General features: G+C 51.5%; 3 protein-coding genes across 3 annotated transcripts; 2 read left to right on the forward strand and 1 right to left on the reverse strand.

The window, feature by feature from the left end:
* The first annotated feature begins 8,434 nt into the window (after positions 1-8,434).
* LOC149808976 (histone deacetylase 9-like) lies at positions 8,435-15,049 on the forward strand. Its single transcript, XM_089995057.1, has 11 exons — positions 8,435-8,519; positions 9,397-9,509; positions 10,030-10,077; positions 10,729-10,873; positions 11,219-11,448; positions 11,853-11,957; positions 12,210-12,360; positions 13,018-13,377; positions 13,733-14,156; positions 14,461-14,574; positions 14,812-15,049. Exons 1-11 carry the CDS (start codon positions 8,435-8,437, stop codon positions 15,047-15,049), a joined length of 2,013 nt encoding a protein of 670 aa, XP_089851183.1.
* A 16-nt stretch (positions 15,050-15,065) lies between these two features.
* On the reverse strand, positions 15,066-17,407 carry LOC149808977 (threonine synthase, chloroplastic-like). Its single transcript, XM_089995058.1, has 3 exons — positions 17,273-17,407; positions 16,668-16,838; positions 15,066-15,992 (listed from the first exon to the last, which is right to left on the reverse strand). Exons 1-3 carry the CDS (start codon positions 17,390-17,392, stop codon positions 15,066-15,068), a joined length of 1,218 nt encoding a protein of 405 aa, XP_089851184.1. The 5' UTR covers positions 17,393-17,407.
* A 1,887-nt stretch (positions 17,408-19,294) lies between these two features.
* Positions 19,295-22,133, forward strand: LOC149808978 (zinc finger protein CONSTANS-LIKE 1-like). Its single transcript, XM_089995060.1, has 3 exons — positions 19,295-19,651; positions 19,777-19,989; positions 20,636-22,133. Exons 1-3 carry the CDS (start codon positions 19,373-19,375, stop codon positions 21,212-21,214), a joined length of 1,071 nt encoding a protein of 356 aa, XP_089851186.1. The 5' UTR covers positions 19,295-19,372; the 3' UTR covers positions 21,215-22,133.
* The last annotated feature ends 1,482 nt before the right edge of the window (positions 22,134-23,615 follow it).

Consider the following 23,615-nt stretch of genomic DNA (forward strand, 5'->3'; position numbering starts at 1 on the left):
ATCGATGTAGTCAGGTTCACAGCAGTGCCCCTCCAGCGGCTGGCTCAGAAAATGAATGTTTGCATAATACGGCTCCTATGGGCCAGGTCGATCATTCATGTTGCTTCCCAGCATGAAGGACTTTCTGAGCAACAGGGACATTGGTTGCGCATGCGGGACTACACATTTTCTTACTTCATTGTGCGTGTTGTATGCTGAAAGTGGTGAATGATTGTGATAGCACATGGCGTCACGTCTGAAATTCATGACAGTACGCCCTGTCATTGTAGAGATCAATCCGTGTCCATTCTAGGTTATAGAGTTTTTGATGTGTATCACATTTTGAACAGTCACAAGTATCCATGAGTGCCACTGACGGCACTATAAATTCCAACCAAGGCTTTTTATGTCATCCAGAATCTTGATAAGAGAAGCTCCCAACAGCTTGATGCGTGCGTTGGTTGAACGGTCTGTGTGTAGAGGCGTGCGGGATTCCTCTCAAACGTCTTGTGTTGGACAGGGTGTAGCATGGCTCTTATGTGCATGTCTGCACAACACTGTTTGTCGTTGCAGGATCCAGCTAGTTCCTTGCGAGACGAGCTGCAAGCAACACGTTGCTATCTCATGTATTTCCCTCCGACCCTGTATGGTCTCATACTGTAATCATTGAACAGCCACATACCAGTATAGACTGTATGCTGAGAAGTCTCCATTACCCATTTGGCCAGAGCATTGTATGTGCATAGGTCATGTACGTGGTTGAGGCAGTGCTTATCAGCAAGGTGTGCAGTATTTCCTGAAGACTGGATACAATGACATTGTTACACCTCCGATAGCTCTTACAGGTGTAAGTCCTGCTCGATAGCTACATCTTTGTCTGGACTGTCAGCAGGCTGTTTCCGGTCGTCAGCATGACGGACCGTAGGTGCTGTAGGATCTGATCCGAATCCTCGGATCAGCTGTATGCATGTGGACACGTAGTGCTTGCTGTACTGTCTCTCGTCTTTTGTTATATAAGCTTTACATCTTATCTTTAGAAGGGGTTGTTCCTGGTCGTTTCACCTAGTCATTGACTCTGTAAGTACTGTTACCCGAGTACTTTGGCTCAGCTGTGCTGTGTGCAAGGGCAACGCGCGCATGTACTACAAGTCCCTCACTCGTATCGCAGTGAACGTCGGCTCGGACTTCCATGCAGGGTGTGATGCACCGCAGGAAGATCCCTGCGTGGCTTAGGTTGCTGGTTTTCTTGTATGTTTTATCTTAGTTTGTGACATTGTTTTCAGTGTTAGTTTCAGTGTTTTTTTTTTTTTTTTTCCTGTTTTGCCAGCCTGTCGCTTGTAACAACTGTTACCCGAGTACTTTGGGCTCGAGAGCTAGCACGTGGGACCTGGCGTTTCACAAATGGTTGGGCACCCTCAACTGGGCTCGCGGCTGGGGCAGGAGAGCATAAAGCCTGTCTCACTCTTGTAGATTGTTCACACCTCTCGTAAAGGCAAGATTAAACGGAGCATGACAGCAAGTGCGTGTACCGTTGGTGGACTGGCTGCAATCACTCATCTTGGCGGTGCTGGGGTGCTGCTATGTCCACACTGATACCAGCGATCCTGTCCATTCTTGCTGGGTCCTAGCCTGAGAGGGATGCTGTCGGAGCACTCAACTCCATGCTCAAACCTATCCTCTACCACACACTGCTTACTTTTTGGCAATCATGCACTCTCCTCGTGTGGCTATACCAATGTTGTTGTCTCCTAGGATGACCATGCCAAATCAGAGCAATTGTACACAGGCTTACCTGCCCAGTGTCAGTGAGACCTTGTCATGGCTGGTAGGGAGAAGCGCTGCTCTGCTGGATCTGGGTGCTGGGCTGGATTATGCTTGTGTTACTCGTAAAATTTTGACCGCAACACATGTTGGTACTTAGTACACGCACGCATGATTGTCGTGCCCTTGGTCTCACCAGTTCTGCTGTTCGTTTGCCTACCTGTCCAACAGTCTATCATCCTGGTATGATTGCAGAGCAGATCGCAGCACTCCATTTTCCTGCAACGTTACAGGTACAAAAAGAAGGTGTCATGACATTGCCTGAACCAGCTAACCACTCAGCGACTCCAATTTATTCCATGCAGCACGTATGTGCATTGCCGCACAGTTGCAAAGCAGCACAGGAAATGTGACGCGATTATAGAACGGAAAGCAAGCAATGACACATCAACTCTGATCAAATGAATACCCACGTTCATGCGGTGCTGGACACGCATTCATGCTCACAGTGAAAGCCAGTGAGGAAACAGTACTATTTTGGGACAGCAAGGGAGGGCGCTGGTGATGCTCATGTTGTAATCAGCATCAGAAGTCCAGATGTCAGGGCTTGCGCTGGTATGGCGAGCGATACAAAGCATTCATGGCGGCGGAGGACTGTGGCAGCCCAGCAGCAGGTTCTGGGTGACGCTTTGCTCAATGTTGCTCGCAAGCTGCGATTGACTGGATGGCGTGAATCCGACATGAGGGCGAAAGGAGGACGGGTGAAGGCCAGTATCCTGGGCTGGGTGTCCACCAGACTGAGGCTGACTCATCATCAAGAGGTGCATTTCGTCCTTCATGGATGGCAAGCCATGCTGGCCAGAAGGGGATTCAGAAAGCCTGGCATCGGCTCTCAGCCACGCGCTGTGTGTCCCGAGCATGAGCTCCTGCATGTAAGCGCTGTCAGCCTGGGGGCCGTGCAGATTGTGTGGGTCGTAGGCGTAGTTGACGTAGTCCATGTTGAGGTTTCCCAGCCCAGCGGGACATGCCGTGCACATGATGACCGGGCAGGCCTGGCGGGTGGGGCTGCGTCGACCGGTAGCCCAAACCCCCATTCCACATTATCTGCTGCCGCTGTGCTGCAGGCCCAAGCATTTGCGCCTGCGGGTTGATGTTGAGCTGCCTCAGATCGGCCTTGGAGTTCATTCCACCGGATGCAAACGCGTCGGAGCGGTTGTGGTCTGAGCGCGTGTCGGCATATCTTGCTGCGCCCGTGGCGTCTTCCTGCTCCTGCGCCCCACAAGCTAAAAGTTGAGCGAAAGGCGAACGAGCTCCCGTCAATGCAGCAGCCCCGATGCAACTTGGTGGACGAGACCCCCCCAAAGTTCGACGACCAGTTTTCCAACCTCTTACTGCAACGTCCGGCGATTACTGGGGTTTCCGGCTGCGCAATCTTGTAGCATGACTCCGCAACGAGAGGGGTGCTTGTGAGTGTATATTGATTGGACCAAAAACTGCCCTGAATTGCCTGCTCACAACTACGTTTTCCGCTCTGTGAGCGACACACCACAAACCTACCTCTAAGCATTGTTGCAACAACAATTGCATGAGCAAGACCCATCATAGGCGCTGATGAACGGTTGTAGCACAAGGTGGCATGAAGGAGTGCACCGCGAGCCACCACTGCGCCATGATCTGTATGTCTCACCATGCTGCGTCCGACACTCCTGACCACCGCACAACCCATCGCGCATTAACCAGCACACGCTCTATGTTTCTATTTTGAACTGCGACACGACAGGAAGCGTAAGCATGGCAGATTACAAGAAGTGCCAGCACAAGAAGGTTGATCAACATGGTGGAGATTCGCACCGCGTTGCCGTCCTCTCGATCAGACGAGGTGCTCAGAGAGCCCATCTCGCCCGCTGTCTGCATCAGACTCTCGCCGTTCACTGGCAAATGATGCACCAGCCTCGCCGCCCTCAGATGCATTGGCGCCAGGGCCTGTCTCCTCCTCGGCGCGCTCGACCGCTTGGCCATCTGACGCACTCGCGGTGCGCTCTGCAGGCTGCTTCTGCTGGGGCCCTGGCGACACTGTGCCGTGGCGCTCCCCCCCCCAGGGCGCCGCAAGCGACAACCGGGGTCCCATCGGTTTGAACAGCTCAAGATGTGACACAGCGCCTGGAGCGGTAGCCTCCTCCCCTGAATGGAACTCCTGCAAGGACCCTGCTGGCGCGCTGCTCCAGGCTCCGTGCTGCGGTAGCACGCTCAAGGGCGGATACACACTCCGTTGGCCGCTGGGCTGAAAGAGTGAGGGGCGAGGGGACGTGCTCAGCGCGGCCTGCCCTGGCGGTACAAACACACTCCCCAGAGGCGCCTGGCTCGGAAAGCTGCCAAGCATGCCGTGTCCCAGGCTACCGGCATCACGCGAGAGCATGGCAGCGGACCGGGCGGCGCTAAGCTTGTCGAGGTCGAGGCGTTTGCGATGCTTTTGGTACAGCGCTTTGACGTTAGCGTGAGAGAGCGAGAGGTCCATCGCAAGGGCGTCAAAGTCTTTGCCGCGTCGGCGGAATGCCTCAACGATGTCTGTGGTCGGAGGGCTGTTCCTTGCGCTTTTGGGGGCCGGGGACGAAGGGGGGGTCGGCAGCGTCAGCCAACGGCATCGAGGATCTGCGCGACTGATTGATCGAGCCCCGGGCATTCGGGCGCGTGGGGCCAGGGTCCACATTGCCAGTTCGGCTACGCCGCGGGCGGCGGGCACTGGTGCTTCATGGCGTGGGCCGGATCCCAGGGGGCCGAAATTTGGCTTGTTCTTCGCGTCAGCGTTGTTGCGGCGCTTACGCAGCTGCAGCTTGCGGCGCACCTGTGCAAAGTCCTCGCTGAGGTGGTTCTGGTAGAACCACTTGATGCAGTTACCGGTGCTGCGGCCTGGCAGGAACTCTGCGATCGTGCTGAACTCCTTCGAATGCACAAGGAACTTGTCCATGAAGATCTTCTTCTCCGACTCCGACCACGGAAGAAGCAGCTCCTCATTCTGCATGTGTCCAGGTAGCTGTCAGCGATCCGTGCTCGAAAGTAGCTAACACATCACTAGGCAACCAGGAAGACACACTTCAAGAAGACAATTTCCCCAGACCAAACACGAATCTGCTGTCACTGGCACAACACTAAGAAGCACACTCGTTTGTGAGTTGTAACTTTATAAGCACCACTCAAGCAAGCGTGCGCACCGCAGAGCGTGCAGCAGCTCACGGAGCAAACGGCCAGCAACATAGGGACAGAGTCAAGAGCAGGTCATCACCTCGAGGTCAGCCTCAGGGTCGCGGAGGTCGTTGGAGTTGATAAAGTCGCTCCGCAGGCGCTCCCAGGGTGACAGGATTTGATCGGTGCACGGGATCTCGAGGTTGCTCATGGCGCTGAGCTGCTGGATGATCTGGTTCTGCTCATACTCGCTGCGAGCGAGGCCACTTCGCCGCGGGCCTGGGAGCACAGGCGCCCGATCACCCGCTCGTCGTGCCCGCTCCGAGAGGTATTTGTCCACCAGCGCAGTTGCCTTCCTCTTCAGGTTCAGCTTGTGGTGCTGCAAGCCTGCCAGCATGCGTTGCTTTATCGCCACGTGCTTTGCCTGGTCGCCAAAGAAGCTGGAACGTCTGCAGGGGCCCAGCAGACGGGTTGCGTCACCACCGTCAGTTGCCCACGGGCCATGTACTGCTGTGTGGCAAACGCTAGGTGGTCCACCAGCCACTCAGGCAGCACGGCGAGCAGCGCTTCGTGCGCTTGAGACGCAAGCACACGGTTTCTGAGCAAGATCCGGCGCTCGAGGCCACCGCTTGGCAGCAGCGTGCGCCGTTCAACGAGGCTCGACATGCAGCACACGTCCGTAGGTTTGCACCGACCCGACGGTTCCCTGCCCTCGGGCGCTGGGCTGCCAGCGTCTGCAGCTGCCGCAAGCTCACAGGCGCCCCCTTCGTGTTGCCGAACCATGCCGCCCTCTGACTGTGAGTGCGCGCCGTTGACGGCGCGACCTGCAGTGCTCTCGCTGCCGCGGCAAGCACTGCTCGACCCCGCTGGAGCCGCCCGAGCTGCATCGCCGTTTATCGCAGACACGGCGTTGGCTGCCATCGCTCTGGCTCATGGTCGATGGACTGCTCATCGCTAGCGCATGCTGCATCGCCTGCACGGCTGTCCAGGTGCGCTTCTGCGGCTTCGTCCTGGGCTGCTGCAACTGTGTCGAGAGCAGCGTCCGTGGCAGGATCTTGCTGCAAGGCAGTTGCCGCATCTGCCCGAGCACGAGTGGCAGCCTGCTCCTCAGTTGCTGCCATGCTGTCTGCCTCGGCCAGCTCTTCAGATTCGGACTCTGTGTCAGGCTCCTCACTCACGACAGGCTCTGCCAATGGAGGCAACGGCTGCTCAAGAGATGCCAGCTTTGCAGCTAGATCGTCCAACTCCTGCTGCCGCCCAGCTAGTAGCGCCGCTGCAAAACCACAGCACTTCAGTAAGCCACCTCCATGGTGCTGGAACCGCCAACCGTACTTGTCAAAGATACACCTCCAGGCCACACGACGCCTCGCGCGGACAACACCAGCTTCACACCATTGGTTGTAGCCTTGCCACTGGAGATAGGATGGTACGTGGAAACGCTTCGTGGACGAGAAATAAATGCATGCATGCCTCAATGTGAACGACCTGATGATGCACATGGTCCAGCAATCCGCATGAGCAGGCGGGATGTGTAGGAAAGGATCCATAAAATGGATGAGGACACCCTGCAAGCCCATGCTACGTCCCAACTGCCAGAGATGATGGCCAGAACATCAGACCCAACCTCCTTTAGGCATACCAGACTTGCCGACTTCGACATGCATTAACAGTGTGATGACGGGCACGCACCCTGTTCTTGTCGTTGAGCTTCTAACTGTGTTTCCAAGTTTGTGACCTGTGCAATCTCTGCCTCGAACCACTCTTTCGTGTGCCCTCCATCCTCGGTTTGTGCTGAACTTGCACCCTCGTCAGCAGCTCTGCCTCCGACAGGCACGTCCAAGTCTGCACTCCTGGCCTCCCCAGGGACACGGGTTGTAGAGGGCGAGTTGCCCAGACGGGGCTCATCCAGGGTTGCAGAAGATGCAGCACCCCGTTTGAGGCCCTGCCCCCAACCAAGCCTCCGCCGTTTACGTTTCTCGTCTTGTGTCAGCTCCGCCATGCCAGTGGACGTTGATAAGCCAAGCTCTGAGTCGCCTGGCACCGAGAACAGTGGCAACGCAAGCTGCCGGACGCTGGGTGCATAAGTCGCACGGTCAGCCTCGTTCAACACCTTATCTAGCACAGGCCGGCTGGGTGTGTCTTGCGTGCTTTTGCCATGCCCATTCATAACCGTGATAGTGTGGCCGGCCGTGTTACCCAGAACGTCCAAGGGCCCATGAGCGCCCTTGCCATACTTTTGATGTAAGAATTGGTATTTTAAATGCGGTAGCACTGTGGACGAGTTCGCGTCTGGTGTATTGACATCTGAAGGTAAGCTTCCACCAGGCGCGACGTTGGCGAGCTCTGGCACGCTACTTGCCTTGCGACCATATTCATCTGCTGCACCTGATTCTCGCTTCCCATAGGCCTCCTGAACTTTGCTGGAGCCCGACTGCCACCACGACTCTGATCGCGGACCATCCCTTGCTGGAGGGGAAACCTGCTGCTTTGAACCCGGGATGTGCCCATTTGCTGCTTCCTTCACTCTAACCTGCAATACATGGCGCCCAGATACATTGAGGGTCCTTGCAGCTGCATCTGGCAGAAGGTCGGGCATGAAGAGGCGGCCTTTCGACACCACGACCACAGAAAAAAGAGCACGGACAAATCACAGTCGAGAGACATCCGTAACAATAAATTGCTGACAGGACTTGTGGAAAGACATGCAAATGGCTCATTGTTGGCGAATTTGAACCTTGGTTATGCGATGGATGGGCGTACACTAGGGTCGTGGTTCACCGCTTCAAGGAAGTCCAATCTGCCAACACCTGCAAGCGCATCATGCATCAAGCATACTTCGGTGCCAGCAGCGGAACGCAAAAAATCTTCGTCCTCTGCCCACACGCACATGACAACGACTGTGGAAGGCAGTCGAACACAACCACCGAATTCTGCATGCGCTTACCTCCGTGCACATTTATGTCTATAGAATTCTCTGCGCGCACTATTTGAGTGGCATTCGCTGAGGGATTTGGCGTGAACTCTCTCGCGACCGAAGCCACGGATCCTGCCTCCGTCGATTCAAGCGCAGGCGGTTTCTGCACACCACATACGCGACTTCGAGCCTGATGGTGCTTAATTGACCTAAATAATCATGCGATGCTGACACATTCCACGTCGTGAATCCGAAGAACTTCACAATGGCATGGGTGTCAGTACCTTGGCAGGTCGATCTTCCATGACCTCCGAGCGAAGGCATGAATAAGGCCTGGCTCAGAATGCGAGAATTAAAACGGAGTTTTGTTGCGGAGCCTGCTTGCGTACGGTTGAGCACCCAGATAGAACAGTCCTGCTGCACACATGCTGCTGAAAGCATGACATGATAAACCACCAACACAGGACAACGAGCTGGCTCTTGCAAAGCTTCGCAAACAAAAGCTATGCTAATGCGTTCGGGATGGAGGTGAACCGAGTCTCCAAGGCTTCAGACATGGACTTTGACGTTTAGAGTTATCCAAGCAAGTAGAAACTGTCAATGTCTCGTTATCGCGTCCGGACGACCATTGCAAATGTACGACTTCTGCATGCCAGGGTGGGTCATGATTTGCATGGCATCTTCTGTGAGCAAATCGATTGGTAGCTATGGCATAGCCTATGCCCGAGAACTAGTACGCGTAGCAGGTTCATGTTGTAGATAACCCGCACATTCTGCGGAAGCAAACATTCAGGCTGGAATAATTTGTTTCACTGAGCTCTTACATGCCTGCGGTCCGTCCTGTAGATTACCGACATATTCCCATTGGAACCTAAACGTGCTCGCGTCTCTCTGAGGAGGTGAATTGTGGCATTGCATGTACAACCCACATAAAGCATCTGAAATTGAAAGGCGCTGAAGAGTGTGGCAAAGGCCGTGCTATCATCGGGGTGCAGGCAGTGCTGTGCTGAGTGTTGAGGTGTCACGAACGGGAGGCATCTGGCTCATGTCATGACCATCACGTGCCCTAAAGAGTTTAGTGAAGGCAACATCTAATCCTGCTAGACTCGTTTCGGTGCAGAAGACAAATGATGTGTTGAAAGCGTTCCGAGCGTGTGCTGGCTGGGCAAATGGGTGGCAAAACAAAGTTTGCTACTTTTATGATTGTGCGATTCTCTTCCACAAGTGTGCAGGTACCTGAATGAAACATGAGCAGGCTGTCATAGGGCCCTGATGCTGTGGCACGCCGTGCGTGGAATAGGATGTTTCGTCAGCGTAACCGCGCGCGGGCATCCTGCAATTCCTGTAAGATCAGCGTACATATTATGCTGTGCAAGATGCGAATTTCGTTACACATGCACACATTCGCAACTACTTTCTCAGATGCTGTTGCTTTGCTGCCAAATGCCAACCCTATTCATGCCGTGTACCCATCATCAATTGGCAGCCGGCTGGTCACATGGTCCAACGAGTTCGAGCTTTTCGTGCATGAGAATGTATCTTTAGGCTGGCTGTATTTGCAGCGGAGATCGCTGACCTCTATTATGGTGCGAAGCATCCCATGAAGCCACACAGGATCACCATGACCCACCACCTAGTCCTTGGGTATGGGATACACAAGCACCTGGATGTATATGTGCGTTTCTCACAGCCTTTCACGCAATGATGGCATCTTTGCGTTGTAAGTGTTACCGTGGAGACACATTTTGCCGTGATGCACTCCACGAAGGTCCCATGCATGTCCTCTGCAAGTCACAGTATTGGTCAGATCACAAGACATGTCTAGAGCTACCTGCTTTTCATCTTATCTTGTGTTTCAGCAGGAAGCACGATGTATGGCATGTATGCACACAGGTAAAGATACTGATGGTTCAGTGGTTTTACCCTGCGCCAGAACTTGATGATGGGCTGCGTTCTGCTCCTCAATCACCATGTGCTGAATAGAATGCTACAGTATCGCTGCATGTACATGTCTTTGAAGAAATTTTCTTGAGTTCGCATCCACACACAGTTCAGCTTGCACATGACTCACCAGAACATACATGATGAGAAACGCCAGGGCCCTTCCAGCATGCTGTCATGGTTTTAAGACCGGTTCATATGTTGTCAGATTTCTGGCCTGACATCAAATGAGACAATCCACCTGAGATGTGCAGAGACCCAGGAGGTTGGAGCGAAGCGAGTTTGTCCACTACCATGCACCAGTACGTCATGCTGGTGGCTCTTGCCAATGGTGTTGTTCCGAAAATGATAATGACGATGTATTTTTTACAACACTAGCGCATCCAGATGAAATTTGGCAACCAGAACTACATGGGAAAGTGCTACCGTTACCATTACCTGAGGCAAGCGTCCTGATGATACTCCACTCAAATCCCGATAGGCATGCAATGACCTCTGATCAGCACATTTGAGAATGCTGTGGTTTTGCATGTTGCACTTGACCAGTTCTACTGCTGGTCTACTATTGGCTTTCATGGGGTTGGTCATGCCACAGCGATGTTGTTTTGGGTCTTGCAGACACGCACAACTCGTGCAAAGCTGCGCCAGAAGCAGGATGAACAAGCATACGGATGGATAGTGTGCGTCAGAGGCGGAATTAACTTTCAAGGGTTTCTTTAATATGCTATGATTAGATGCCAAACCATTTTTCAAGCGATTTTCAAGTATGCTACGGTGGAGGACACATTGGAATGCCTGTTGTGCTTTGCTCTACAGCACGCTACATGTTGCAGGAGTGAAAGTCACTGCTCGAGAAAGCCTCAGTGTTTGCATACAGTTGTTAGGTTGCATACACTCATGTGCAAAGCTGCTGGAGAATTGAGGCTGTCTGCGATTGGGAACATGCCTTGCAGGAGTTTATTGATTTCCTCCAGTCAGTAGGCTCCGGCCAGCGCGAGGCTAGAGAGGAGGAGGCAAGGAGTTATGGAATCTGTGATGACTGCCCAACGTTCAACGGCTTGTGGAACTTCTGCCGAATATATGCAGGGGCCTCCGTGGGTGCGCTGCCTGTATGCTTGATGTGTGTGTTACTCGTTCGGCCTAGTCTTTGTTCTCTCCTCGACTCAATACTTGAGTCCTCCTGTCATGTTCGTCTGTGCTTGCTTGCACTCGACGAGATCTCAAGCAACTCACACAAGCGGCGGTACCGATGAAAGTCTGTCCAGAACTTGATGCTCACAGAATCAGTGCTGGTGACCACACTTTAGAGAAAGAAAAGTGCACCGTAGGCATGTGGCATCAGCCATGGACAGAATGCTTGGTTTGAACGGTCCGCGACGTGTAAGTAGGGCAGTAGTGTTGTTAAACGGTCCATCATATCATGGTCATCATCCGCATTTGCAGAAGCTGCAAAGAAGCTCAGCACAGGGCAGTACGACATTGCAATCAACTGGGCGGGGGGCCTGCATCATGGCAAGCGCACAGAAGCGTCAGGGTTCTGCTACGTGAATGATGTGGTCCTGGCAGTGCTGGAGCTGCTCAAGTATAATGCCCGCGTTCTCTACATCGACATTGACATCCACCACGGGGATGGCGTCGAGGAGGCTTTCTATCTCACAGACCGTGTCATGACGGTGCGATCTGCTCCCCTGCACAACCAAGAAAGAGGAGCTGTTGCAACACAGCGTCTGTGCTGCGAGGTCGCATTACGGAAAGGTGTCTCGTTAGTACGGCTCTACAGAAGCGTACCTGGCAGCCCATTTGTTGGATCAGCGCCTACACAATTAGTTAATAAACGCCAGCATTTCCAGTACCAGACATATGTGGTGTACCGGCTTATTCGTCAGCATGGTGGAGTGCACCGTCGCCTGGATTTCACACAGTGCAACGCATGCAACCAGTTGCAGATTGCATGTCTTGAGCATTCAGTTGCGTCCCTGTGTGACAATCACGTCGGCAATTATCCATCTTGCACCGACATCCACACAGAGTGTGTCGATGCCTACAGTGTCGCACAACGTGTGCATCCCCCATGCAGGTCAGCTTCCACAAATATGGAGACTACTTCTTCCCAGGCACTGGCGCTCTCACTGATGTGGGCGAGAAGATGGGTCGCGGATACTCAGTCAATGTGCCGTTGAAGGCAGGACGCCCTTCCTCTGAAATAAAGATTGCTGCAAATCATCAACCTGTAGCCGTTTCGCCTCCACTGTTTTGCAGAGCGTGCATATCACCTTGTTTGTGAAACTTCCAAAGTTGCAGGACTTTTCCAAGTTCCAAGATTGTCGGCATGGGAGTTGCATGTCCTATTATCATTGAAAGTTCGCATCCATGAACGGTTGGTTTTTGCTTTGATTTGCAAAGCGCACAGTGCAGACGATGTGTTTGTGTTCAGGACGGAGCGACTGACCTTATATTTTTGAATCTGTACAAGCCCATCATCCAAAAGATCATGGACGTCTACCAGCCTGGGGCCATTGTCCTGCAATGCGGCGCTGACTCGCTGGCTGCAGATCGCCTCGGCTGCTTCATGCTGACCATCTCCGGTATGCGCCGTGCTTGACCTCGCCAGGCCTGAATATCAGGAAACCATGGTTTCCTGATATTGACACGTCTATGTCCGGGTTTTTAGCAAGAGCTCACTCCATCGTTGGACAGGCGTTCAGGCAGGGAACCATGCAGAGTGGATATCAATGATCAGAACAAGTGTCTGTGCGATTCCCAGCCATGTAGGATGGTGTAGCAGTTGTATTTGGAGATCATGAGCTGCTCCACCCTGAACATGGTGACATGTGTAATGATGATGTATCTTTATACAACACTACCGCATCCACATGGACATTGGCAACACTCCTTGTGCTTCTTGTGAGAGAGAACAAGGAGGGAGTGAATGTTTGGCATCAAGCACTTCACCAGCACAGATATGCTGTTTCATGTGTGCGGGTACTCATACGTGCGGATTATGACCAAAACTTTAAGGTTTCTTGTGTGTTTCGTGTCTTCATTCCAGGGCAAAACATTTAGCATTGAAAGTTTGCTCTAGCTCTGTCGGACTCCAAGGCTGTTGGTGAGCACATCTACCATTGTCCATGTCATCAATGCGGTAATCGCACACTCCCATCCATGTGGCAAGCTGCAGTCAGCCTCACGACAATGACACTCAATTGAACCCCTCTCAGCTGTCTCGATCAACTGGGGTGCAGGCCATTGCCAAGCGGTTGAGTTCACAGCAGCGGCAGCAAAGGCTGCTGGAGTACCGCTCATGGTTCTAGGAGGCGGTGGTTACACAAAGGCCAACGTGGCGCGTTGTTGGACAAACGAGACGGCAGCCCTGGTGCAGCAGCCTATCCCCGAAAAGCTGCCAAACACAGCGTACGATGCCTACTTCGCAGACGACTTCACGCTGCGGCTGAAGGATCTCGGCCAGAGGCGCATCGAGAACTACAACAAGCAGGACGCGATTCGGGAGACGCTGGATACGGTCATTCGAAATCTGGACGACCTCGTACACGCACCAGGCATTCAGTTCAAGGTGCGCCGTTGTCAGGTGAAGCATGGGTCAGGTCCTCTGTTTCGCTTGAAATTGTAGACACAACCCCTGAAAATGCGCTCGCTCTCTGTGTGGCGACGCACCTCACAACTTGCACCCACCACCAACTTTGGCAATGTGGCGATGTGCAAGAAGGAAGAGCAGCAGTTCATGGTATTCACAAATACCATTTTCTAGACAACAAAGTTACGCAACACGACTCCAAGGGCACCTACAGGTACTGAAAACCATGATTTTTTCAATACAATTTCTATATCATTTTTTTTTTTAGAACGTGAGAACTTGACGCAACGCAGGGCAGCTGACTAAATGCTGTCTTGTATACGGTAATTGATGGTGCTACGATGCATATGACCATTTTCACGCAGATCTCCAGCTGGCGGCCACGGTCACCGTGCCTGTGCACGCAGCACGCTCCAGGGAGGACTACGGCAAAGTCACTCTCAGCGATGATCTGTGGCTCGCCTCCCTGCCTGTCAAGCATGAGCAGTTGTGCCCTCTGCTTCGTATGTTCAAATGGTGCGCGTTCCTGTTCAGGAGCGTCCTCCGGAGTACTTGGTACCACAAGATGAGGATGAGGGCACTTCTGAGAGGCTGGCAACGTACTGCAAAGACCATGGATACATCAGGGACCCCAACACCGACGAACCTCTATACAGTTACCGATGACACCTCGTGGCTTGCCGCACTTGCTTTGCATTTCTGTTGCAAAGTAGTAGCACGCACCACCCATTCCCCAGCTCACTGCGGAGCGCCGCGGTTTGTGTGCTTGTTTATGGCCACATCTGGCAGGTGGTCATTACGACAGACCTACTGCTTGATCCTTCTTCTCTCTTTTTCCCATTGCTTGATTAGTCCATTTGGACACCTTTTGCCAAGATCGCGAATTGTTTGGTTCACATCAATGTCCATGTGGATGCGGCAGTGTTGTAAAAAGACACATCATCATCACATCGTCATCTTCTCAATCTGCCATGCTTGTCTGTTTGCTCCATGTCCACCCTGGGCCGTGCTGCTATCTGATAGTTGGGTCCTTGAAAAGGACCGCACACAAAGAGAACATCTCTTGTTTGATTTGTTTCTTGTGTGTTTCCAGATTGAATGAGTTTGTTAGGTTTGCATGTCAGGGCCCTGGACCATTCCACACCTCAGAGGTGACACAAATTGCAGAAAATCGGAACTTCTATTCTCAAACGGGCTTTCATTACCGGTAACGAGAGCATGGCCTGGATTTCTGGTCCGTCTCGTGCACAATCGATCCTTCACATGCTTAGCATAGCATCATTACATGGCAATCTCAGGTGTGCATAGCTCTAAAACTTGCAAGACAGTTTTGAAAAGCAAGGATGTTGTGAAAATCTAATGCTACTGTGACTCATATTACTCGCCTCAGAGACTGCGGGTTGACTGCTATTGGCACAATCTGATTCTCTGCACTCCTGGTTAGATCGGCAACTGAGGTACCGACCACATGCCACAGAACCAATATCGCTCAACAATGCACTGTATACATGCCGAACGCGACTCCGAGGTCTGTGCATCGAAGATCTGTGCCACCATCACTCCTTGCCTGTGCTGTCATATCTCAACAGATACAAGCTATACTTATATTGCAAGTGGCGGTGCGAATCATAAGGCAAGAGGTTATGGAAGCCAGCTGGCAGTCAAATCCAAGGCAGAGCTGATGTCAGACTCAGGCAATCAAGCCCAGTGCTTGTTGAGCACATCCATGATGGCACCAAGGTTCTCCTTCACAGCCACGGGGGGGTTGGCATATTGATGCTGGAATCCAGGCACCTCTTTCGCATGGTAAGCCACCTTGGAAGCGGTGAACTTGAGGCCGTGTGCGGTGCTGATAACCACAGTCCGCTCATCTGCCGCAATAACCTGCTTCTCGCGCAGTTTGGTGAGCGCCGCAAGCGCAACGCCGGTGTGTGGGCAGTTGAACATGCCTGTGCGGTCAGCAAGCGCCGCAGCGTCCATCAACTCCTCCTCACTTGCCTCCTCCACAACGCCGTTGGACTCCTTCAGAGCGAGAATGGCACGATCGATCGAGACAGGGTCGCCGATTTGAATGGCAGACGCAAACGTGGTCTCTGCCTTGATCGGCTCGAAGTTCTCCCACCCGTTCTTGTACGCGCGGTAGAGCGGGTTGGCGTTCTGGGCTTGTGCGCACACCAGGCGGGGGATGCGGTCGACCAGGCCGAGGTCTTTGCACATCTTGAACCCCTTGTAAAATGCGTAGATATTGCCTAGGTTGCCACCTGGGATGATGACCCAGTCTGGAACATCCCAGTCAAACTGTTGGCAGATCTCGATCGCTGCAGTCTTCTGCCCCTCGAGCCGCAATGAGTTCATGGAGTTGGCGAGGTAGATGGGGGTCTCTGCGGTCACCTGCTGAATGAGCTTCATGCAGCCGTCGAAATCAGAGTCGATGGACAGCACCAACGCGCCATTAGCGATGGGCTGGACAAGCTGGGCGAGGGAAATTTTGTCAGCGGGAAGAAACACAATGGAGGGGATGCCGGCAGCCGCGCAGTACGCTGACAACGCAGCCGAAGTGTCGCCCGTCGAGGCGCAACCCACTGCCTTTATCGACCCTGGCTTCGTCTTCATGATTGAGTTCACCTAGACAGCAGACACTAGGAGTGAAATCATTGGCTGCTTGTACCAGACGCGTCCAATCACAGGGTTGCTCACGCAGCAGAGTGTACAGTAAGACAGTAACGTTCAATCCTGGTGGCTCTAGGCCACTGCTGATGCACATGCCTTCGGAAGATGTGCGCACAAAAACTTCCAAGCAGGCAGTTTTTGGTGTTGAATGCTTGCGTGACAAGGTACCACCTAAGTACTCCAAATGGCAGAGCTATGAAAATCGTACGGTAGGCTCACTTGGCACAATGGTCTGACCATATATCCAAGCATCTGGCATCTGACGCGAGACATGCCACCTGTTCATCTGAAATTGATGCAAAGTCATGTACTTCAGGGCAGCACACCAACTGACATCCAATCGCTGCATGCCAGTCTTGGGGCGACAATGTGGACAGACATTCCAAGCAAGCACAGAAAGTGATGGCGGCATTTCATGCAGGTAGCTTTCTCTGATAAACTTCCGTCGGTTCCTGGGTCCCTGCCAGCGACACTGGTTCAGGCCAATATGTGCGAGCAGCAAGTGCCAAGTGATTGACACTGGGTGATATTGATTGCACGAGACACAAGCAAAAGGCATCTGAGCAAACATCCCTCAATGCTGATGAGACCGTCTCGCTGAGTGACCAGGCCACCAGGCGAAAGCCGTACCTGGGACACAAGAAGCGTCATGCCAAGATCCTTGAAGGACCCGGTGTGGGTGTTTCCGCACTGCTTCACCCACAGGTCTGACATGCCCATCACCTCGCGCCCGTATCGTTCTGCCCAGAACAGATTTGAGTTTCCCTCAAACATGCTGACGATATGACTGTCATCGATTCCCTGCAACACCACCGCCATCAACTCCCCACAACGTCTTGACGAAATGTTCTGGAGTATGCTAATGCATGGGTGACGATGGCTTACTCTTCCGGTTATGTAAAGGCTGAACAATCTCTGCCCTGGTGGCTGGCGTGAATCACTACCTCCAAATCATGCATAACTCTGTCTTACAAGATGAGGCTTGCCTGGAATGCTGCCTGACAATCAGTGTCCATGTGAACAGCTCCAATAATTCAGTGCAGCAACAAAGTACTTCCCAAGTAGTCTTGGAGTTGCCAATCTCCATGTGGATGCGGTAGTGTTGTAAAATGATACATCATCATCAGCGATAGCCGATCAAATGACCCTCACCAACATCCTAACTCTGCAGATGAAGCAAGAAACAGCGCATCTCACACCCGCAGAATCGAGAACCTAGAACGGAGGAGACACACCGGAAGGATCCACTCCTTTTTGCTCCACACCCCTGAACCATATGGCCATGTAGTCTTTCCCACACGCTCATCAAACAGCGCCTTCCAATACTGTGGGGTGTAGATGGATAGGGCCTCCATGTTGTGCTGAACATCTAAAAGCCCGCCATCAGCTGATCTGTAGATCACTTGATCAAGATCATAACGCTCGCCACTGGATGATGCAGTCATCACGTCCTTGAAGGGCACAAACTCAGCCTGGAAAAGGTGGGCTTTCTCAAGCGGCACTGCACACCAAATGGATGGTTTGACGATGGACGGGCTGGAGGGTCGAGCTATGGGACACCTCATGGCAGTTCAATGCCTGTTGGGGCTGCATGTCCGCATGCACAGAGTCCTCTCACTAACTAATATTCTCCCAAATCCTGTCGCAGACATTGGACATGTGCTGGCGACCTCATTGTTGTGGTGGCCCACACGGAGCTCTTGTCAACCTGACAACTCATCGAATGAAAACGCTACCTTCCCGGCAAGTATGAGGATGTGATGGACAGCAGTTACTGGTAAGCAGGTCCTGCCATTCGTAGAGGCGCAACACGACGCGGCATCGCTGAAATTGAGAACCGTACAGGCATCCAAAGCGAAATCAGGATGCCCTTTGCCACTAGGCTGGCAAGGAGAAAGTAAATTGTGAAAATCAAAAAGCACGTAAACATTGCTGGAAGTAACGTGGAGCAAGCACGCCATGAAGTAATCCTGGGGATCTTTCTGACAGTACTCTTCTCAACTGCAGACCATGTTCCACAAGCAACGTTTCAAGTTTCCGATGCACGAATCAAACTTAAGCAACCAATGCAATCGACTGCATTTTTATTGCTTATTCCTTGCTCAAGCTTGTCCCCGTCAATGCTACAGTCGTCATTGTAGGCCACAGATGCACTCACCTCTCTTGCTCGCCTGCTCTTTAATCGTGCCATGCTCAGCACTGGCAGTTCTGGAAACAACTCTGGACCTTGCATGGCAAGAGGAGCGTTGCGTGCTTGGGTGCAGGTGAGCGAATGTCGACATGTTGCAGCATCAGCAGCGCAACTTCTGAACGAGCAACATCAGCTGTTCTGGACGAGTGCACATGTTTCAGACATACAGTGTTGGTAGAACAATAAGTGGTGCCCACGTTTAGCGGCTGGGATGAGGAATTTTGTGCTTTGATCCGAGATATCTTGCGATAGATAGATCGCATGTGCGGCGCCCAGGGCCTGGGTCCCAGCCTGGGGCCCAGACCAGCGTAATGTTCAGGCTATTTCCAACCTTATCAAAAGCTTTTCGGGCTGGCAAAATTGAACAGCAGATCTATGTGGTCTCAGCATGTGTGGTTCGCGTGACATGCATGTTTCCGAACGGCAGTGCTGTCAGCAATTGATTCTTGTCGAACGCTGAAGTTCTGAACAGCAGCTCTGGCAAATGCCTCAAAAGTACAAGAGCCGTAATCTGTAATCGTACTGTGCCGTCGTTTGTCTGCGATCAGCCCCAGGATGCCATTTTTGCACGACACACGTGGGTCTGCACGTTGCAGATGTATCACATAGAAGCATAGATGTCAACGTACATGAATAAATCATATGATGTGAAAAATCACGTCGTCGGAGACAATGTCCGGTTCTGAGTTCAGCCCCTTCCAAAACGGCAACGAGCTGTCACCTTCATACGGTGGCAGCGTATGTTTGAAGGGCTCCACCTACGCCGTAAGTACGTTGCCGTACCCAGAGGGTGTCATGAACAAATCTTTCGCAACAGTGCCCGTCAGCGCCCATGTGGCCCCATGTGATATGAGAATCTGACGTACTTTTTCGTAAAAGGACGTTCAGTCGCTGAATCCGAGGGATTACGTATTGACAAATACTACGCACCGTTTTCGAATGTTCGGAGGATTTGCCTTGGCCTAATCGCCATGGCCTCCAGTGAGAATCGCCTGCCCGAAGCAAACCACACATACGCACATTCACCAAACCCTTCTCTACTTTATCACGACGACCATCAAGTGTTTCCACATATCAAGGTCGGTCGTGTCATCCCGTTCAAACCCCTGTAAACTCCAGTGTCCCTCACTCGCTTGGGTTCAACATGAAGAACTGCATAGTTTGCGAGGCGAACGCCCAGTTTTATTGTTTTATCGATGATGCTTTTTTGTGCAAGGGTTGCGACGAACAGGTGCACTCTGCTAATGCATTAGCCAACAAGCACCAACGTGTACAGATTTGCGAACTGTGCTTGACCACCCCCGCTTCAGTCTTTTGCAAGAACGACAACGCTCATTTATGTGCCGAGTGTGATGCTTCATCGCATGCCGGCATCGTGATGAGCCGACACCAGCGGGTCCCTGTGGGAGCTCATTCGCTTGAGGTACTACTACTCGCATCTGAGCATTGTAGATGTTTTCTCATTCCTGCAGACACCGCTCAGAGATGATGATGTACGATTTCACATCGTCACATTTTTGTTGATGCTCAGTGCTTGGGCTTTTGCAGGGCACCTGCTGCAATCGGGAGGTCGCTTCCAGCAAGGCAGTTGATGAGGAGAGTCAAGTTTGCCACGACGCTACCGAAGAGGATAGCATGTTTGCCGTCCCTGACGTTCCTCTTGTGCCTCCAGCAGTGGAAGACTTCCCTGAGTGGAACGCCATCTCAGGTCCCCTCGACGCCAAGAGCCTGCTTGGCAAGGATTTCGAGCAGGACCTCGACGTACGCACCTCTGTTGCTTTGAATGACAGAGGTTTTAGCGCTTGCTTTTCTCTGCACATCTTACTCTTTTGGTCACATAAGGATGTGTATCCTTACTCCTGCAAGTTTGCAGTATTGGATACTTGCATCCGATACTCCAGCGTCACGACCACGTGATACAGCGGCGGTGCCACCGAGTCAGGGATATTGCCCATGGCAGTCGTTTTTGTTTTTTCGTAATCAGCGTTTGCATTGACTATCCAAGTGGTGTCCGACTGTGTCATTGTTTGTTTATTGGCAGCATGTGCGCCGTTTCAATTGTCAGCGTCTGCACTCAAGGATCCGCGGTGTAGGCTCGACAACTTGTTGTAGTATACGTGGACTGTTGTATATTTGTTTGTCACAGCGCTGGTGTACAACAGTGCTTCAAGAATCACAGACTGACCTTTTTAGAACGAGGAAGAGTGTGTGCCTGTAGAAGATATTGGGGTCGAAGTATTGGAGTAGCAGTATCACGAGACCGTTGTGTCACACACCACGTCGTGTGTCGTTCACAAGTGTCATTGTTGTACTTCGCCAATGACGTTCTTTTCATGATACAACATCTGGTGCTACATTCATTTTTGTATTATTTTGTTCCAGTGTAACCTTACTGTTTCGTGTGCAGATATTCGACATGGATCCATCTTGGTTGGACAGGCTGGATATGGGCTTCGACGAGTTGACTCAAAGCATGCTTGACGGAGTGGTTCCCGAGTACAACGATGCGTTTTTCAAAGACACATTCAAAGTCTCGAATTCGGACAATCCTCAAGTGTCCAATCATGAGGTGGAGACGAACATCGCCCCCTTGCCTGTACGCAGCTTTGCAGAAGAGAACCCCATGATGGCAATGCAGCAGCACCCAGTGGCCAACACTCCGGTCATGCAACGTCATCAGCAGTTGATTGTGTCGCCCATGCCTGAGTGGTTGGCTTACCGTGAAAGCGAGCCCCTTGACGTTTCGTCGTTCGTGCCGCCAAGCATGCGTCCGGTCGACGCTCAAACCTTGATTGATCGCGCTTCCGACCGAAAATTGCGTCTGGCACGCTATCGTGAGAAGAAGAAAAATCGCCAATTCAAGAAGACGATCAGATATGCGAGCCGTAAAGCGTATGCTGAGGTGCGTCCACGGGTGAAGGGTCGGTTCGCCCGCAAAGACGAGGTGGCGGCTATGCGCGCAGCAGGCGTTCTGCCTTGCGCATAATCTGCGTCTGACAACTTTTGCACCTTTGTGAGCTTACATCCAGCGCCTTTGCAATACTGCACATGCATTTCTTATGACCGGGGGAAAGTAAATCAATGAATCCATCAACGTCATTTTTTAATTGCTCTGCCGTTGCTTGGCGTCGTACTACACATCAATATCAAGCATCTTAGGTGATGATTTGTATTTGCGAAGAGAAAAGAACAGAAACAGGGTTGTTGGAGCATGTATTGCCCTGATTTCAATGAAGAATGGCCACAGAATTACGTGGTCAATGCTGTCGGCTTGGCATTTGTATGCCTTTTTATAGTTTTACTAGGTACTTGCAAGTACTTGCATCAGCTGAACTTGTATCAGCATCAAATTCTGGCGTTTACACAATACGTTGGTTTATCACATTTACTATCGTTGAGCCTCGAGGAAATACCACGGCTTATGTATCCGCTGGTGCCTGTTTCAGCTGATGGCATTGTATGGCATCTCTTTCCGGGTATCTTTTTGGCAATTAGACTAAACAGATATTGTGCTGATTGCATCAACTCGTATGCAATGTGACGCTCAGTAATGTTCAGTACATACTTTAATAGCAATATACATTGTCACATGTTGACTCTGTTGCTGCTACCGAGTTGCTATGCTGCAAAATGTCGTGGGTGTGTCTTGGTATGGTCAGATGTTGCGGATGTGTGCCTGTTGGACCCGTGATACTGGTGATGGCCTTTGATGTATGAAGGAATACAGCACTTACCAAGGGTCAGCATGAGCCTTGTGGACATGGGTACAGGGATATTGACATGGAACCAATGTTGCATACAGGCTCAGTACAGGTTTAGAAGATGTACATTAAATTAATCTACTTGCCATAGAAACCATAGTTGCCTTGGTTGTATAGGTATGTGACAACCATTCATCTGCCATAGCCCGCAACAACCAACTTATTGTAAGTGGTATGTTATATATGTTTAAACTACCTGTGATATATATAACAAAGAAAAGAATTGTTGCCAACGCAACCTACTCGAGTACATATCCAGGGAAATATGCCTTGACAAATGGCACCACTAGTTAGCATGCTTTTTGTATTACATGCCAACTGAGCAAACAAAAACATGCAACATATGTGATGATACTACCTCTACACCATACATTGTTGAAGGAAGTGTGTGGAGAAAAATGTGAGAGAAAACTTGCACTTGTCCATTGTCGCATTGGTTGAAACATTGGTAAGTAGAGGATGTATTATGTTAACTTGCCAAAGGTGCGATGCAAGTACAAAACAATGAACACTGTCTTGTACGGTAATATATCTCATTACACAGAGAAGCAGATACAATAAAACTCGAGCTGTACCAGTAAACCCACACACTCTCGGAAAGGAATCAAGGCCCCTCAGGGAATACAGGCAATTGGAACTAGCAAACCCTCTTCGGAAACTGCACCAGCCAAAATCGCAAAAACTCCTAGGCCGCTGCTGTACATGAATCCATTCCCCCTGCACAAAGAGATACTGAACTCACGCAATGCACTCTCAACCTATTAAACAACGCTAATATACTACGGTACACTTCATTAGGCACCCGGTACTTGCCACGCCGCCTGAATAGTGAGCTGTCCGCAAATAATGTGTTGCAACGAAGCGGGAAAGCACAGCAGAAATAAACTGCAGACAAGGACGTCTCTGCATACTGATAACCCCTGAAGAAGTTTGTACCATGGCAAAAAATGTATTGAATTTGTGGTGCAGACCGAGCCATGGTGGTTCTATCTCTCTACATATGTACCTACCGGTACGTAATCAAATATACTTCTGCTTTGCTTTCCCGCTTCGTTGTAACACACCTACCAGTAGCGTTTCTTGTCGGACCTAGGCGATGTGGCGGCTGCAAGTGGAGGTGTTTCGAAGGCAGCATTTGTGCGCTCGGTCCGGCAAGAACTCAGCTGTGCTTGGTGCCGTGGCAACGGGAAGATGTATTACCGGTCCATGTTTTGTTTTGCACAGAATGTGGGCCGGCAGTTCATGCCGGGTCGTGAGCTGCCGGTTGATGAGGCAGGTGAGGTGTAGAGGGGTTGGTGTGTCGTGTTGTAGAGCTCCTGCTTTGCTCTCCCTTAGTCTTGTCGGCTGGCTGTTTTGATTGTCCTTTTCTTTTTTTCTTTGTTTTCCTGTGTGTTTGGTTTGATTTTCTTTCGTGTGTTCTTGAATTGAGTCGTCCTTGTCTGCAATTTATTTCTGCTTTGCTTTCCCGCTTCGTGGTACCGGTACCTACCAGTACGTAATCAAATATACCACCGTGCATGGGAAGTGCATGGAATCTTACAACTCTGGAGTTGTGGCACATACAGGATGCATATGCCTACAGGCGAATACGACCAGAACAAGTGCCGCTCATGTATTGCATGTCCT

This window comes from Nuphar pumila, unplaced genomic scaffold (genome assembly GCF_984573655.1).
Source record: "Nuphar pumila unplaced genomic scaffold, dmNupPumi1.hap1.1 HAP1_SCAFFOLD_1924, whole genome shotgun sequence".
Lineage (NCBI taxonomy): Eukaryota > Viridiplantae > Streptophyta > Magnoliopsida > Nymphaeales > Nymphaeaceae > Nuphar > Nuphar pumila.

Bases quoted from the DNA above. Each gene is read 5' to 3' on its own strand.
- LOC149808976 (XM_089995057.1), top strand. From the start codon at position 8,435: ATGTCTCGTTATCGCGTCCGGACGACCATTGCAAATGTACGACTTCTG. The intron at 12,361-13,017 runs GTATGCGCCGTG...ACTGGGGTGCAG, and splicing joins CTTCATGCTGACCATCTCCG to GCCATTGCCAAGCGGTTGAG. The intron at 14,157-14,460 runs GTGGTCATTACG...GTGTGTTTCCAG, and splicing joins TTTATGGCCACATCTGGCAG to ATTGAATGAGTTTGTTAGGT.
- LOC149808977 (XM_089995058.1), bottom strand. From the start codon at position 17,392: ATGGAGGCCCTATCCATCTACACCCCACAGTATTGGAAGGCGCTGTTT. The intron at 16,839-17,272 runs GTGTGTCTCCTC...GTGGTGTTGCAG, and splicing joins AAAAGGAGTGGATCCTTCCG to GGAATCGATGACAGTCATAT. The intron at 15,993-16,667 runs GTACGGCTTTCG...TCTGCTGTCTAG, and splicing joins TGACGCTTCTTGTGTCCCAG to GTGAACTCAATCATGAAGAC.
- LOC149808978 (XM_089995060.1), top strand. From the start codon at position 19,373: ATGAAGAACTGCATAGTTTGCGAGGCGAACGCCCAGTTTTATTGTTTT. The intron at 19,652-19,776 runs GTACTACTACTC...GGGCTTTTGCAG, and splicing joins TGGGAGCTCATTCGCTTGAG to GGCACCTGCTGCAATCGGGA. The intron at 19,990-20,635 runs GTACGCACCTCT...TTTCGTGTGCAG, and splicing joins ATTTCGAGCAGGACCTCGAC to ATATTCGACATGGATCCATC.